A 16,297-nucleotide genomic window follows, 5' to 3' on the forward strand; every position below is an offset into this window, starting at 1 on the left:
TGCTTAATGACTGAGCCACCCAGGCGCTCCAAGAACTATGTAATTTTATTTTATTTTATTTTTTTATTTTTTAAGATTTTATTTATTTATTTGACAGAGACACAGCGAGAGAGGGAACACAAGTGAGGGAGAGGGAGAAGCAGGCTTCCCGCTGAGCAGGGAGCCTGGTGTGGGGCTCAATCCCAGGACCCCGGGATCATGACCTGAGCCAAAGTCAGACGCTTAACGACTGAGCCACCCAGGTGCCCCGAACTATGTAATTTTTAAAAATTCCTCATCTAATTAATTCTTTGAGATATTTGAGGTGTGTTTGTGTTTTTAAAGCATTTTAGGGGGAGAGGAACTTAAGGGGAAAAATGGCTTATACTTTGGCTGTGGATCAAAAGTAATAATTTTACTCCCCCCACCAAAAAGAAAAGGTTGGAGGCTTTTTTTTTTTTTCATTTTAAAAGAATAAAAAGTGAAGTGTTGGTTTTTGTTTGTATCCTACTATTATAAAAACGTGCCCTTTTTTTTGTTATTTTTTTTTCCATTTTTGTATTATTTTTCAATATTAAGAATTCTGTAAGAGTTTATCCCTTAACAATGGAGTTGCAGGTAAAAATCAGCATGCTGGTGGTTTTTGGCATTTGGTATTAGAAGGATGAAATCTGATTCTTTCATTTTTATTCTAGAAAACCAAACATGTAATGTTAACATATTATCAGCTTTCATGTTGACTTTGAAACCATTAAATTGATGAAACTCAGAATAGTACTGAGCATTTTGCATAATCCCCATTGAATACTGCAAATATTTAAGGTAACTGGTGCTTGCAAGAACAGAGTTAGTACCTGAAGAGTGATCAGAATTAGAATGTCCTTATTTCTGGTACCCGATTTTCTTCAGTATTCAAAGACCATATACCCCTCTGCCCACCCCTTTGGGCTGATGATATCTGCTTCTTAGATTTCTTGGTCACTAGATGTCACTGTTGTTCCAGTAAGGCACTGCTGCCTCTTAAATAAAGAATTGCACCACATCCAACACTTAAAGCTCATGCCTAATGGGTTGTGAGAGTATGAAACGGAAGGAGAGGAGGGGCTGGTGGAGAGAACAAAAGAAAGTGACAAACCTTGACAGCTAGAGATTGACATCAGGCCTGTAAGAAGTGATGTTACAAGTGAACTGGTTGTGCTTTTATTTTATTTTTTTAAAGATTTATTTATTTTAGAGAAGGAGAGAGAGAGTGCAAGCATGAGCAGGAGGGGCAGAGGGAGAGCGAGAGAGGATCTCAAGCAGACTCCGTGCTGAGTGGGTGTGGAGCCCAGTGTGGGGCTTGACCTCACAACCCCGAGATGACAACCTGAACTGAAACTAAGAGTTGGACGCTTAACTGACTATGCCACAAGGCGCCCCTGGTTGTGCTTTTATTTTTTTTTAAACTTTTTTTTTTTAAAGATTTTATTTATTTGACAGAAAGAGAGACAGCCAGAGAGGGAACACAAGCAGGGGGGAGCAGGAGAGGGAGAAGCAGGCTTCCTGCAGAGCAGGGAGCCCGACATGGGGCTTGATCCCAGGACCCTGGGATCGTGACCTGAGCCGAAGGCAGACGCTTAATGACTGAGCCACCCAGGTGCCCCAAAACTTTTTTTTTTAAGATTTTATTTTAGAGAGCAAGAAAGCACGAGTAGGGGGAGGGGCAGAGGGAGAAGCAGGCTCCCCGCAGAGCAGGGAACTTGAGGCAGGGCTCAATCCAAGGACCCTGGGATCGTGACCGGAGCTGAAGGCAGATGCTTAACCGACTGAACCACCTGGGAACCCCTGGTTGTGCTTTTAAAAACGTCTTGGGGGGCACCCGGGTGGCTCAGTTGGTTAAGCGACTGCCTTCGGCTCAGGTCATGATCCTGGAGCCCCGGGATTGAGTCCCACTTCGGGCTCTCTGCTCAGCAGGGAGTCTGCTTCTCCCTCTGACCCTCCCCCCCCCCATGCTCTCTCACTCTCTCTCTCTCTCTCAAATAAATGAAATCTTTTTTTTTTTTTTTAAGATTTTATTTATTTATTAGAGAGCGAGCGAGAGAGAAACAGCATGAGAGAGGAGAGGGTCAGAGGGAGAAGCAGGCTCCCTGCTGAGCCGGGAGCCTGATGTGGGACTCGATCCCAGGACCCTGGGATCATGACCTGAGCCGAAGGCAGTCGCTTAACCAACTGAGCCACCCAAGCGCCCATAAATGAAATCTTTTTAAAAAATAAAAAAAAAAAATAACGTTTTGGTTCATGTGTTGCATATGCACTGGGGTTTCTCATTAAAATCACATTGAAGAGGGGTTTAAAACCATTTCCTGGGCCTCTGGAAGTCCTCATTCAGTTTGGGTTTGGGACAGGGGAGGGACTCTGTTTTTTAATGAGCCTTAAGGTGCTTCTGATGTTGTCTTGTACCAGCAGAGGAGTTAGTCTTTGTGATGTCCAAGATTGAATGCCACTGTTGGTCATCGGACATTCTGCAAGATTTGATTTTACCCTTGGGCAAAAAAAGCAAATACTTAAAAATTTTCAGGGAAGCCACATTTTTTTCTGTGGCATTTATATTTCTTAAGCTCTTTGCCTACCCCAGCAAGATGTGGCCCTGTCTTTGAGGAGGTTTTCTGACCATAACTCAGATTTTCACTGAGATTCAGAGGGAAAAAGTTTGCTTTTCTGTAATATATTTGGCTTGATTTGCCTTTTTCCTCCGTGGTTACCTTCATTTCTCTTCAAATCAGCTGGATATGACTGGCAGAATAAAGAATAGAGGGCATTGTTTTTAATATAAATAGGCTAAACATTACATGGCAGAGCTGAAGAGCTAGCGGATTATATGTCTTCTCTTGATTTACCATTGTCCTGCTGTAACTTTTTGCTTAATTTGACCCTTAACCTCTAACACAGTAATCTCAACAAAGTTGGAATTTCTCCAGAAAACAAGAAGGAGGTGGAGAGGAAAGTGGCTGTGAAACCCATAGAAACCAAGAACAAGTTCTCCCAGGCAAAGCTGTTGGCAGGAGCTGTGAAACATAAGAGGTCAGCCAGCACTCACACGACTCCAGTCTCCCTCTGTGTACTCTGAAATGCCACTTGTAATGGTGGCCTGAGCAAACGGTTACCTAAGCGGCAGTCTTGGTGACGTTCCTCTGGTAGCCCTACCTCTCTCTCCCCCTCCAGATTTGGTGTCTTCTATAGTCTTTGAGCCTTGTCTCTCTGATTATTCGTTCAACAGAGTAATAGCTACTCTTCATTGGGCACGTGTCATGCGGCAGGCATTGTGTTAAGTGCTTTCCATTGTGTTAATGATCTTACTCTTTCCACAAGTCTACACAGTACAAGTTTGATTGGTTGAGAACCTTTGTCCAAGGTCACAAATAAGGAAAGGTGGATTTCAATATTTGAGCATCTGTTTCTAGGCAGAGGAGGGTAGCGAGTTGTGTGAAGGGATTTGGGTAGGGTCTTACGGGAGCAGGGAGGAGGAAACCCTTAGCTCCCTGGAGAGGGCCTGTGAGCTCAGGTTGGGGAAGGTAGGGAAGGCAGTAGAGGGAGATGTTGATCAGGTAGATGACTAGGGCTTTGATAGGCAGACAAGGGGGACAACATCCCGGGCAACGGGAGCAGTTGCTGCAAAGGCACTGTGGCCTTTGAGACCATGGAAGCTGTGACCGTGGCACAGACCTGACTGGGTTCCTTGCTGATTGATGTGGGGTGGCAGCACTGCCTAGAGGTTTTGATAAGTCCTGTCTTAGGTTCCTCCCCTGCTAAATCCTGAAATGGTGCCAAAGCGATGAAATCTGGTCATTTCAACTTGACCATACCGTGGACGAAATAATGTTAAGTGTGAATGCAGTCTATTAGGAAAATCAATATGGCATATTGGCAACCAGCCACGTGTTTTCAAGGGAGAGCGTTGATGCACTCCTCTGGTTTGTGCACCATCCATCTGCTGTAGATGTTCCTAGGAACACTGCTTACATATAAAAATGTTGTCATGGTTTAGCAGTGGAGGGGAGGAGTAGCAGTAACCTGAAAAGGGCCAGTTAACGTGAGCCATGGATTATTCCTTTCAAGTTTTTTGGGGGGGGGGGCAGTGGGCAGAGGGAGAGGCAGGGGGAGAGAGAATGTTAAGCAGGCTCCACGCCCAGCGGGGAGCCCGATGCGGGGCTCCATCTCTCAACCCTGAGACCATGACCTGAGCTGAAATCAAGTCAGATGCTTAACTGACTGAGCCACCCAGTTGCCCCTATTCCTTTTAAGTTCACAGAAGCTTTCATGCCTGGCCCAGTGTCTTAGGACTTGGTCCTGGGTCAGTTCTATTGGACTTCACCAAGAAAGGGCTCTCAAGGTGGGCACTTAGATACTTCTCGGCAGTGTCTTGCTGCCAGCAGAATGGACGTTATAACTGCCTCCCTTACTTAGTCCTTAGCTCACCTTTTATTAGATCATCATTTATTGTTGTTTTGTGTGGCAAGATGCTAAATGAGTCTCCTGGGGCAGGCGTTCCTCATCTAGCCAGGCCTGGGTTTATTAGAGTCACCCGGGACTTTGTTAATGTGGATTCTAGGCCTCTCACTAATTCTGGTTCATTAAGCTTGAAGTGAGGTCTTGGAGTCTAATCTTTCAAGTTGCATGGATGATTCTGGTGCTTGTGAAAGAAAGTCTGATGCCTGGTGTGTGCTTAGGACACGATCAACATGACTGAGCCTACCTCTGTGCTCTCTCTCCCTGCCATCTCCCTGCCCTGCCATCCTCACCCCATGCTTCCAAATCTGCTTGATCATTCTTCTGCATGTCTTTACTTTTAGCAGTTTCGGGGTGTGTGTGTGGGGGGGGTTGTTTGTGTTTGGTTTGGTTTTGGCTACCTATATAGGTATCCCTAAACAGTAGAATAGCTTGCTTGGTTTTGAACTTTATAAAAATGATTTCATTCTGTATATGATCTATGAATTTGGTTTTTCACTCAAATTGTTGCTGTGATTGAAACAATTTTGTGTGTGTATTCATGTATATATAGCTGTAATTCATTCATTTTCCTTGTCGTATAATGGTGCTTTATATGAGATACCAAAATGTGTTCTCTTGTGGATGCATGTTTGAACTATGACAAATGGTGTCAAGAGGTTTAGGGCATGCTTTGTTATGTATGTGCCAATGTTCCTCCAGAGCTCTGCTGTCCAGTATGTAGCCCTTGGCCACCTGTGGCTATCTAAATTTAAATTAATTAGAACTTAAATTTAAAATCCAGGTCCTTAGCCACACTAGTCACATTTCAAGTGTTAATGTGGCTAATTGCTGCCCTACTGGACAGCACAGATACAGCGATATAGAGTGATTTTGTAAAATACTGTCTCCTTGTGGTCTTAATTTGCATTTCCTGTTAACTGACATATTTTATATGTTGATTTGCCATTCATGCGTCCTATTATGTGGAAGGTCTGTTCATATATTTTGCCATTTTCCTACTGGGTTATTTGTATTTTTCTTTCCTTTTTTTTTTATTTGTATTTTTCTTAATGATTCGTAGGTTTGTTTTTTTAAATATGGTTCTGACTTTTTTCCCACAGTTTATAGCTTTTCTTTTTACCTTAATTAATTTTAAGGTGGTCAAATATATTTGATTTTAAGGTGGTCAGTTTTTTGTTTTTGTTTTGTTTTTTAAGTAGGCTCCACTCCCAGCATGGAGCCCAACGTGGGTCTCAAACTCACAACCCTGAGATCAAGACCTGAGCTGAGATCAGGAGTCGGATGTTTAACAGCTGAGCCATCCAGGGCCCCAAAAGCTAATTTTCTAGCAACATTTACTAAATATTTCTACCTTTCCCCAGTGACCTTCAGTGTCACCTCTGTCTTAAAACAAGTTCCCAAGATCCATGGGTTTGTTTGGGAGTTCTTTGTTTTCTGTTCCTTGGATCTGTTGGACCAATACCACTCTGTGTAATTATTGTAGCTGTATAAAAAAATCTTGGTATCTGGTAGGACAAGTCCACTTACATTTTTCTTAGGGGTGTCTTGTCTACTGTTGGCCACTTTGTTCTTCCATATACATTTTAGATTTAGATACATTTAAATTTTAGATGTAGATTTTAGATTAAGTTCTTTAAGTTTATTGGAATCTTACTAAATGGCTTGATAAATTTATGGAGAGAACAGATATTTGTGGATGTGAGTCTTTCTACACATGACATATATCTACATTTATTTGTTTCTTTAATGTCATTCAGTAAAGTCTTAACAGATTTTTTCCAAAAGGTTGTGCATATCTTTTGTTAGATTTATTCCTAGGTGTTTTAGATTTTTTTGTTGTTGTTGCTGGTTTGTAAAAGTGCAATTGATTTTGGAGTATTTACATCTAGCCACTCAGCTCTTACTAACCTTAACAATACTCTTTAATAACTCTTCCTAACTTTTATTAGTGGATTCCTTTGAAATTTCTGTGTAGAGAGTCACTATCTGTGAATAATGACAGCTTTATTCTCTTATACCTTTTAATTTCTTTTTTTTTTTTTAAGATTTTATTTATTTATTTATTTGACAGAGAGAGACACAGCGAGAGAGGGAACACAAGCAGGGGGAGTGGGAGAGGGAGAAGCAGGCTTCCCGCCGAGCAGGGAGCCCGATGTGGGGCTCGATCCCAGGACCCTGAGACCATGACCTGAGCCGAAGGCAGACGCTTAATGACTGAGCCACCCAGGCGCCCCCCTTTTAATTTCTTTTTTTTAAGATTTTTTTATTTATTTGATAGAGAGCACAGAGGGAACGGAAGAGAGAGAATCAGACTCCCCACTGAGCAGGGAGCCCGATGCGGGGCTTGATCCCAGGATCCTGGGATCATGAGCTGAAGGCAGATGCTTAACTGACTGAGCCACCCAGATGCCCCTGATTTTTTTTTTCGTTCTTACTGCACCAAGCAGTGACCACCAATAAAATGTTAGAAACAATTACTATGCACATCCTTGTTTTAAACAGAACATTTATAACTTTTCATCATTAAGAATAGTATCTATTGTTTTTGTTTTTTTCAGATAACTTTTAGCAGTTTAAGGAAGTTATGTTCTTAGTTTGATAAGGTTTTTTTGTAGCTATAAATTTTTAAATTTTGTCCATTTTTTTCTGTTTTTGAATTGATGAAATTTTTTTTTTCTTACTCTGTTATGGTGAAAAATTAAGTTTAAGGATTTTTCTAATGTATTCCTGTGATAAAACTAGCTTGGCTGTGGTGTATTTAAAATTTTTTTAAATTGAAGTATAATTAACATACAGTGTTATTAGTTTCAGATGTACAATGTGATTCAACAATTCTGTACATTACTCAGTGCTCACTATAAGTGTAGTTACCAAACATTATTACAATCTTATTAACTATATCCCCTATGCTGTGCTGTATTATAATTATTTTTAACTCCACTGGATTTGGTTTGCTAATATTTTGTATAGGTTGTTGGATCTGTGTTCATAAGTAAGACTTGGTCTGTTTCTCCCCGCCCCCACTTTTTCTGATTTTGATGTGAAGTTTCAAAGTAGCTTCATAGAAGGATTTAGGGAGTGTTCTGTCTTCTTCTGTTCTCTGGAGGAGTTTGTGTAAGATGGTAATGTTCTGTTTCATGAAAATTTAGTAGAACTCCTCTATATAATCATTTTGGTCCTGCTTTTTTAAAATTTGTGATTATAGGGCTATTTAAGTTTCTTCATGTTTTTTTTTTAGTCTGTTTTATTTAGTTATATTTTCTGGGAATTTGTCCATTTTGTCTTGTTTCAAATGCACTCGCTAAAGTTGTTAGTATTTTTTATTTTTCTGACTGCTGCTGTATCTATAATTGTCCCCTTTTCATCCCAAATATTGATGGATGATTATTTTATTCTTATTTTGGCTAGTTTCTTCATTTCTCCTACCTTCTTTCTTTGGGATATTCTTTACTTCCCTCAAGTTTATTCTTTTATAATTTCTGTTAAAATGAGTGTCAGATACCTAGCTAATTAATTTTCCTCTTTCCTTTTCAATTAGAGACACCTAAAACTGTAATTCTTCCTCAGGTTTTACTGTACACAATTTTGTATTTCCAACTAAATATTTTTATTTTTTATTTTTTATTATTTTTAAAGATTTTATTTATTTATTTGAGAGAGAGAGAATGAGAGACAGCACAAGAGGGAAGAGGGTCAGAGGGAGAAGCAGACCCCCCGCTGAGCAGGGAGCCCGATGCGGGACTCGATCCTGGGACTCCAGGATCATGACCTGAGCCGAAGGCAGTCGCTTAACCAACTGAGCCACCCAGGCGCCCCCCAACTAAATATTTTTAAATATCCGTTATAATTTCTTCTTTGACTCCTAAATTAGAAACATTTTTTAAAGTTTCCAAACATAGGTAGCTTAACTATATTTCATAGGTTCTAAGATGAACCTTCCCCCCTCCAACACACATTTTAACACCTTATAATCGGTGGTGTCTTAGAGTCTGATATATTTGTCTTTTGTTGTTGATTTCTACCTTAATTGCATTGTGGTTTATATGTACTGATTTTGAAATTGCTTTAAACTCGCTTTGTGACCTATTCCTGAGGTTAATTTTTGTGAATGTTCAAAGTGAGCTTGAGGAGAATCGTGTTTGTAATTGTTATGGGTTCTATATAGGTACAACCAAAGAAGTTTGTTAATTTTATTGTTTAAATCTTCTGTGTTTTTATCTTTTTCTGCTTGCTCTGTCAGTACTTGAGTATTTTGAAATCTCCCATTATAGTGATGTTTTCTTGATTTTTCTTCAAAATTCTGTTGAATATTTATTTTAAGCTCTCTAATTAGAAGCATGCATGTTCAGAATTGTTATTTCTTCATAGTGAATTAAACTTTGTTTCAGTATAAACTAACCTACTTTATCTCTTGTAATGTTTTTGGTCTTAAATTCTGTTTCCCTAATATTATAATAGGTAGCTCAGCCTTCTTTGGGTTAGTATTTGCCTTAGTAACTCTTTTGCTGTTCTTTTGCTTTCAGTCTTTCTGGGTCTTGTTTGTTTTTGTTAAATTTTTTGGTGATTCTCATAAATAGCTGATTTTAAATTTAGGCTGTTAATCTCGTTTTATAGGTAGGCTTAGATTTTTTAGGATTTTTGATATAGTTTTGCTATCTTAATTTTACTTTAAAAATATTTTTTCCTCCTGTTCTTTAAAAATTATGATTTTAAAATCTTTTGTTCATTTGTTTTCTTCTAGTTTGGATTTGTGTATTCTGTTTTTGGTGGCTAAACTTGCAACTTACCAGAAATACTTAGCAAAACCTAAAGTTAAATAGCTGTCTTACTTTCCTACAAAATTATACGTGGACCTTAGAACTTTGAGCTATAATCACGTCTTCCTTACATGCTGCTACTGCCCAGGACTTTAGTATGGTCATGTTTAACACACAAATTAGATTGTATTTGCCGGTTTCTTTGTTCACTAACCCTTCCTTTCTGTGATTACAGCCTTCTTTCTGAGATCATTTCTTTCCTTGTTGAAGTGCATTCTTTTTTTCTTTTTTTGACTGCCCTAAATATTAGCAGTAATGGTAGAGCTGGAGGTGTGATTATGTCTTCTCTAAGCTACATAGCAGGAAAAGTACATTCTTTTGACATTCTTTCAGTGAAGGTATTTTGGGTGACTTTCAGAATCTCTAGCATGTCACTAAAGAAGAGATTTCCTTTAATCTTTAAGAACTTAACTAAATTTTTGTCATGTATGAATGTGTCCAGATAGTCCTTCAATCCATTTGTGGTTCTAACCAAGATGAATGATAAGGACAACAAAGAATCTGAAGTTTAGGTGATGCTTGAAGATAAAGTGCTCTACTCCTTGAACTGGCCAGGGGTTTAAGTTGTCTTTATAACAATAATGTAACTGGAAGGAGATTAAGAACCTGAAATGAAGACTTTTCATTCCAGACCACCCCAGGTCTTTGAGGCTACCTAAAATATAAATGGTTATTGGAGCTCCTGATTCCCAAAGTTTTAATCCCCAAGATTGGACATAGCTCAAATTACCATATTTTTTGTTACAGCTCAGAGAGTGGCAACAGTGTGAAAAGACTGAAATCGGACCCTGACCCAGATGACAAGAGTCAAGGTAGGTGGCAGCTTCCATTTCACTCTTCATAATACACATGAGCCATAGTACAGGGGTGGACTGCATTCTATCTATGAAGGAATGCATGGATCTCTAAGCAAGCCTTTTTCTACCAAGCAGGATTTATACCCGAGTATATCAGCTGCCCTGCCAACCAATATGTTAGAAACCAGTGGAATTGATAAATGACAATTATGATCCCCTAGAAGTGCTTACACAGACAAAGCCCTGGTCATATCACTTCTGCTCACAAAGGGTTTTTCTCAGTCTCCCCCAAATGTCAAGTTTCTTGATTTCACCTGGCTGGCTACCAGTGAGAGGTAGAATGCCTGGCTCTTGCTGATGTTTGATTGGCTTGAGGCTAGAAGCCTAATAACAGTCTCCAGAAGTATACTTTCTATGGTGGTTACTTGTATGCAGTCAAATCTGGCAATGTATTAAGTGGCACAGAGTTGTAAGTGAAGGTGAGTGTCCTGACGGCTGGATCAGGGATGAGAAATTCAGGAGTGTTTTTAGTTCTACCTGTGACTCCCTGTGGGATTGAGATGCTGTGCTAAACTCAGTGGGTCATCTATAAAACAGGGCTCACATTTATTTCTCTCTCAAAAACTAATGGATATTTAAAAATAATATATCTGCTAAGTAACTGGAATTTAAATAAAAACTTTAAAAAATGAAAAAAATAGGGGCACCCGGGTGGCTCAGTTGGTTAAGCAGCTGTCTTCGGCTCAGGTCATGATCCTGGGGTCCTGGGATCGATCCCGCATCGCGCTCCCTGCTCAGCGGGGAGCCTGCTTCTCCCTCTCCCTCTGCCTGCTGCTCCCCCTGTTTGTGCTCTCTCTCTGTCAAATAAATAAATAAAATCTTAAAAAAAAAACTGAAAAAGTATATCTGCTGAGGGGCACCTGGGTGGCTCAGTTGGTTAAGCATCTGCCTTCGGCTCAGGTCATGATCCTAGGGTCCTGGGATCGAGCCCCGCGTCAGGCTCCCTGCTTGGCTAGGAGCCTGCTTCTCCCTCTCCCTCTGTCCCCACCCCCCCCCACTTGTGATCTCTCTCTCTTTCTCTGTCAAATAAATAAAATCTTAAAAAAAAATATGCTGAGCATTGGTAATGGTGGGCTGATGTGATAACTTTTTGCTCTTAGAATTTACTTTTTTTTAAGTGGGGGAGTAGGAGGGGCAGAGGGAGAAGGAGAGAGACAATCTTAAGCAGAGAGCAGAGAGACAGTCTGGGTGTGGAGCCCAACTCGGGGCTCAATCTCAAACCCTGAGATCATGACCTGAGCTGAAATCAAGAGTCAGAGGCTTAACTGACTGAGCCACCCAGGCGCCCCTAGAATTTACTTTTATTTTATTTTTTAAGATTTTATTTATTTGAGAGAGAGAAAGAGAGAGCACGAGAGGGAAGAGGGTCAGAGGGAGAAGCAGACGCCCCGCTGAGCAGGGAGCCTGATGTGGGACTCAATCCCGGGACTCCAGGGTCATGACCTGAGCCGAAGGCAGTTGCTTAACCAACTGAGCCACCCAGGCGCCCTAGAATTTACTTTCAGAAAGGACATTGAGTAAAGAGTCCCCCTTTGGGCGCCTGGGTGGCTCAGTCATTAAGCGTCTGCCTTCGGCTCAGGTCATGATACCAGGGTCCTGGGATCGAGCCCCGCATCGGGCTCCTTGCTCAGCGGGAAGCCTGCTTCTCCCTCTCCCACTCCCCCTGCTTGTGTTCCTGCTCTCACTATCTCTCTCTCTGTCAAATAAATAAATAAAATCTTTAAAAAAAAAAAAAAGTCCCCCTTCAACATTATATATCCTCTTCCATCTAGTTCTTCCGAGAGGGAAACAGTATCATACATTTCTTTTGTATATATCCAGAGCATTGTATATATATACAAGCAATTATAAATATACTTTTAAAATTAAAAAATATTTTATTATAGGCAACTTAAAACATATTCAAACATTGAGATAATAGAATAATGAACCCAATCATGTAGCTTCAACAATTTTTTAACACTTGTCCAATCTTATTTATACCTTCTCAACTGTAGTGTTTTGAGGCAAATACCAGACATTATATTGTTTTGTCAATAATTCTTCTTTATCCCTAAAAAAAAGGGTTCTTTGTTTTTTTTAACAAGATTACAATACCATTATCACTCCTAAAATAATTATAGTAATTTCTAAATATTATCAGATAGCAAATTAGTATTCATTTTCCCCAGTTTTCTCATAATATTTTTTTCTTGACAACTGATTTTTTAAAAATCAGGATTCAAGCAAGGATCAGACATACATTGTATTTGCCCTGTATGGCTTTAAAAAAAAAATATTGAGAGGGCGCCTGGGTGGCTTAGTTGGTTAGGCGACTGCCTTCGGCTCAGGTCATGATCCTGGAGTCCCGGGATCGAGTCCCGCATCGGGCTCCCTGCTCAGCGGGGAGCCTGCTTCTCCCTCTGACCCTCCCCCCTCTCATGTACTCTCTCTCATTCTCGCTCTCTCAAATAAATAAATTTATTAAATAAATAAAAATAAAAAAATATTGAGATATACCATAAAATTCATTCTTTTAAAGGACACAATTGAGTGGTTTTTAGTATGTTTACAAGAATGTGTATTCATCCCCACTATTTAATTCCAAAACATTTTCATCACCCCAAAAAGGGGCCCCATGCCCCTTAACAGTTACACCCCATTCTTCCCTCTCCCCAGCCACTGGCAACCACTCTTCTACTTTTCTCTATGGATTTGCCTTTTCTGGATATTTCATATAAATGAAATCATGCAGTATGTGGTTTTTTTGTGTCTAGCTTTTTATTTAACCTTTCACTTTACAAAGATCATCCATGTTGTAACATGTATCGATACTTTTTACAGCTGAATAATCTTCCATTGAATGGTATGCGGCATTTTGTCCAGTCATCAGTTGATTGGCATTTGGGTTGTTCACACTTTTTGGCTCTTCTGAATGATGCTGCTATGAACATTCATGTACAGATTTTTGTGTGAACAACTATTTTCAGTTCTCTTGGGTATATACCTAGGAATGGCATTTCTAGGTCATATGGTAACTCTGTGTTTATATGGTTGACTTTTTGAGGAACTGCCAAATTGTTTTCTCAAGCAGCTGTACCATTTTTACGTTCTATCAGCAATATATAAAGGTCCAGTTTCTTTATATCCTTTTTTAAAAGATATTTGAGAGAGAGCACAAGAGAGAAAGAGAGAGAGGGAGAACAGGGGGGAGGGGCAGAGGGAGAGGGAGAAGCAGACTTTCTGCTCAGCAGGAAGCCCGATGCAGGGCTCGATCCCAGGACCCTGAGATCAGGACCTGAGCCAAAGGCAGACCCCCCAGCCCACTGAGCCACCCAGGTGTCCCTTTACATACTTATCAACACTTGCTATTGTCTTTTTTTTTTTTTTTTTAAGATTTTATTTATTTATTTGAGAGAGAGAGAAAGCATGAGGTGGGGAGGGTCAGAGGGAGAAGCAGACTCCCTGCCGAGCAGGGAGCCCGATGCGGGACTCGATCCCGGGACTCCAGGATCATGACCTGAGCCGAAGGCAAGTCGCCCAACTGACTGAGCCACCCAGGCACCCGCTATTGTCTTTTTTATTCTGTTCGTTTTTGTGGGTGTGAAGTGATATTTCATTTCCCTAATGACTAATGATGATGGCATTATGTACTTATTGGTCATTTGTATATCTTCTTTGGAGAAATATTTACTCAAATCCTGAGCCTATTTTTAAATTGGGTTACTTATCTTTTTAATGTTGAGTTGTAAGAGTTCTTTATATATTCTGGATACTAGACATTTGTCAGATAAATGATTTACAAATATTATCTTCCTTACTGTGGGTTTCATTTTCTTGACAGAGTCATTTGGAGCATAAAATTTTTAAATTTTGAGGACATCTAATTTATCTATTTTTTTTTTGGCTTGCTTATGCTTTAGGTGTCATATCTAAGAAACCACTGCCTAATCCATGGTCATGAAAACTGAGACCTGTGTTTTCTTCTAAAAGTTTTATGGTTTTAGCTCTTACATTTTGGTCTTTGATCCATTTTGAGTTATTTTTTGTTTATGGTTTGAAGTAGGGATGCATTTTCATTCTGTGTGTATATTCGGTTGGTCTGCACCATTTGTTGAAAAGACTGTTTTTACCAGACTGAATTGTCATGGCATTTTTGCTGAAAATCAGTTATCCAACATGTATGGGTTTATTTCTGGACTCTCCTCTTCCATTGATCTGTATGTCTATCCTTATGCCATTACCACACAGTCTTGATCACTGTAGCCTTGTAGCAAGTTCTGAAATTGGGAAGTGTGAGTTCTCCAGATTTTGTTCTCTTTCAAGATCATTTTGGTTATTCGAGGTCTTTTGCAAATCCATATGAATTTTGGGATCAGCTTATCAATTTCAATAAAAAAGGCAGTTGGGATTTTGATAGGGATTGCTTGAATCTGTAGATCAGTCTGAGAATATTGCCATCATACGGCATCTTTACAATAGGCTATTATGTCTTTTAAGTCTCATTTGACCTATAAGTTCTTCCTTTTTATATTTATTTTTTTGTTTCCTTTGTTTTTGTGAAGAAACTGGGTCTTTGTCTTGTGGAGTTTCCCATACTCTAGATTTTGCTGATTGTGTCTCCATGGTATTCCTTTATTCCTCTGTTTCCTGTAAAATGGTAATTAGATCTTGAGCTCAGTCAATTCAAGTTGATTTTTTTGGCAAGAATACTTCATATGTTGGTTTGTGCTTCCTATCATCATCATCGTTATTTTAATTTACATACTCTTCTGTTCATTGCTTAATTCACATGTACCTTGGGGATCATTACATATCTGTACACAAAGAGCTTCATTCTTTTTTAAGACTGTATAGTATTCCATTATATGGTTGCACCATAGTATATTTATCCAATTTTTTAAATAAAGATTTATTTATTTTAGAGAAAGAGAGAGCTCACAAATGCAAGTTGGGGTAGGGACAGAGGGAGAGGGAGAGAGAGAATCTCAAGCAGATTCCCCACTGAGCATGGAGCCCGATGCAGGGACCTATCTCACAACCCTGAGATCATGACCTGAGCCGAAATCAAGAGTCAGACACTTAACCGACTGAGCCACCCAGGTACCCCTATCTTGTTTTTTACGATGAACATTTAGATTGTTTCCATTTCTTCTCTGGTATGAGGTTTCATTAAATAACTTTGTACATGTATCATTTGTCACATTCATGCTGTATTAGGGTAGATGCTTAAAGGAACTATTGGGCCAGAGAGGATATAAATTTGTAATTCAGATAAATGTTGCAAAATTGCCCTGCAAAGAAGTTATCCCAGTTTACATTCTCATCAGCAATGTAGGAGCTCCATTTCACTGATATCTTTTTAATATATAGGAAACTTGCTAAATTGGCTGCTTAAATAGGATTAAGTGTATATTGTGTGTGTATACACATGGGTATATAAAACTTTACAGAAATCTTAAACGTACCTCAACTAGTTAACTAGTAGCCCTGTATCTGGTGCTTATTCCCTTGTAGGAACTATTTGTATCATTCAGTAGAAAGGAAAACTTGTGTGGCTTTTTTAAACTATCTCAGGCAGACACCATGTTTCAGAGCCACCTTTCTTAATCCCTTTGTCCTCCCCCACTCCATTCTCACAGTAGCATTCTTACAGCTGGGCATGAAATACCCTCTTTTGCTAGAAGCTAAGGCCCCACAGGAAGAATATCCCCTGAAAGCTTGCTTGAGAGTCTTGTCCTTGGCAGTAGAAGGCTTTGCCCCTGTAGTCCTCCCAGAAGATAGCTCTGTAACCCTAATGGAGATTTAGGCTTCTCCCACTGGAGGCTCTGAACTTAAGCTCCAAGCAGAGCCAGTGAATGAATGCACAGTTGGCCCCATTGACTCTCAAGTCACGCATCTGTTTGAATCCCAAGAACATTCTCTGTTAGTAATTTTCGGTGTTAATTTGGTATGACAACGTGGTCCTGCAAATGCAGAAGTTGGCAGGAACTTCACTAAATGGGTGAGATCAGAGGGCATCATTTTGTTCTCTTTGGACAGTGTAACTATTTTTGGAATGAAATTTGTCAGAATTGCAGTCTCTTTTCTTTCTTGAAACCTAGATAATCGAGAGATTTGGTCTTTTGGCTTAAACTCTGCTGATGCCACCATGGTGCAGATGCCTTGGTTTCATTT

The 16,297-nt window shown here is 39.7% G+C and overlaps 1 protein-coding gene across 6 annotated transcripts in view; it reads left to right on the plus strand.

Moving 5' to 3' along the window:
* Positions 1-16,297, plus strand: part of PSME3IP1 (proteasome activator subunit 3 interacting protein 1) — a 34,929-nt gene that overhangs the window by 15,425 nt on the left and 3,207 nt on the right. For all 6 annotated transcript variants that reach the window (XM_035025147.1, XM_035025151.1, XM_035025150.1 and 3 more), the window contains 2 exons: positions 2,906-3,039; positions 10,032-10,096. In XM_035025147.1, coding sequence (XP_034881038.1) covers positions 2,906-3,039; positions 10,032-10,096 — 199 coding nt within the window. The remainder of the gene's footprint in view (positions 1-2,905; positions 3,040-10,031; positions 10,097-16,297) is intronic.

The sequence above is a fragment of the Mirounga leonina genome, unplaced genomic scaffold (assembly GCF_011800145.1).
Source record: "Mirounga leonina isolate KUSES-001 unplaced genomic scaffold, KU_Mleo_1.0 Mir_180, whole genome shotgun sequence".
Classification (NCBI taxonomy): domain Eukaryota; kingdom Metazoa; phylum Chordata; class Mammalia; order Carnivora; family Phocidae; genus Mirounga; species Mirounga leonina.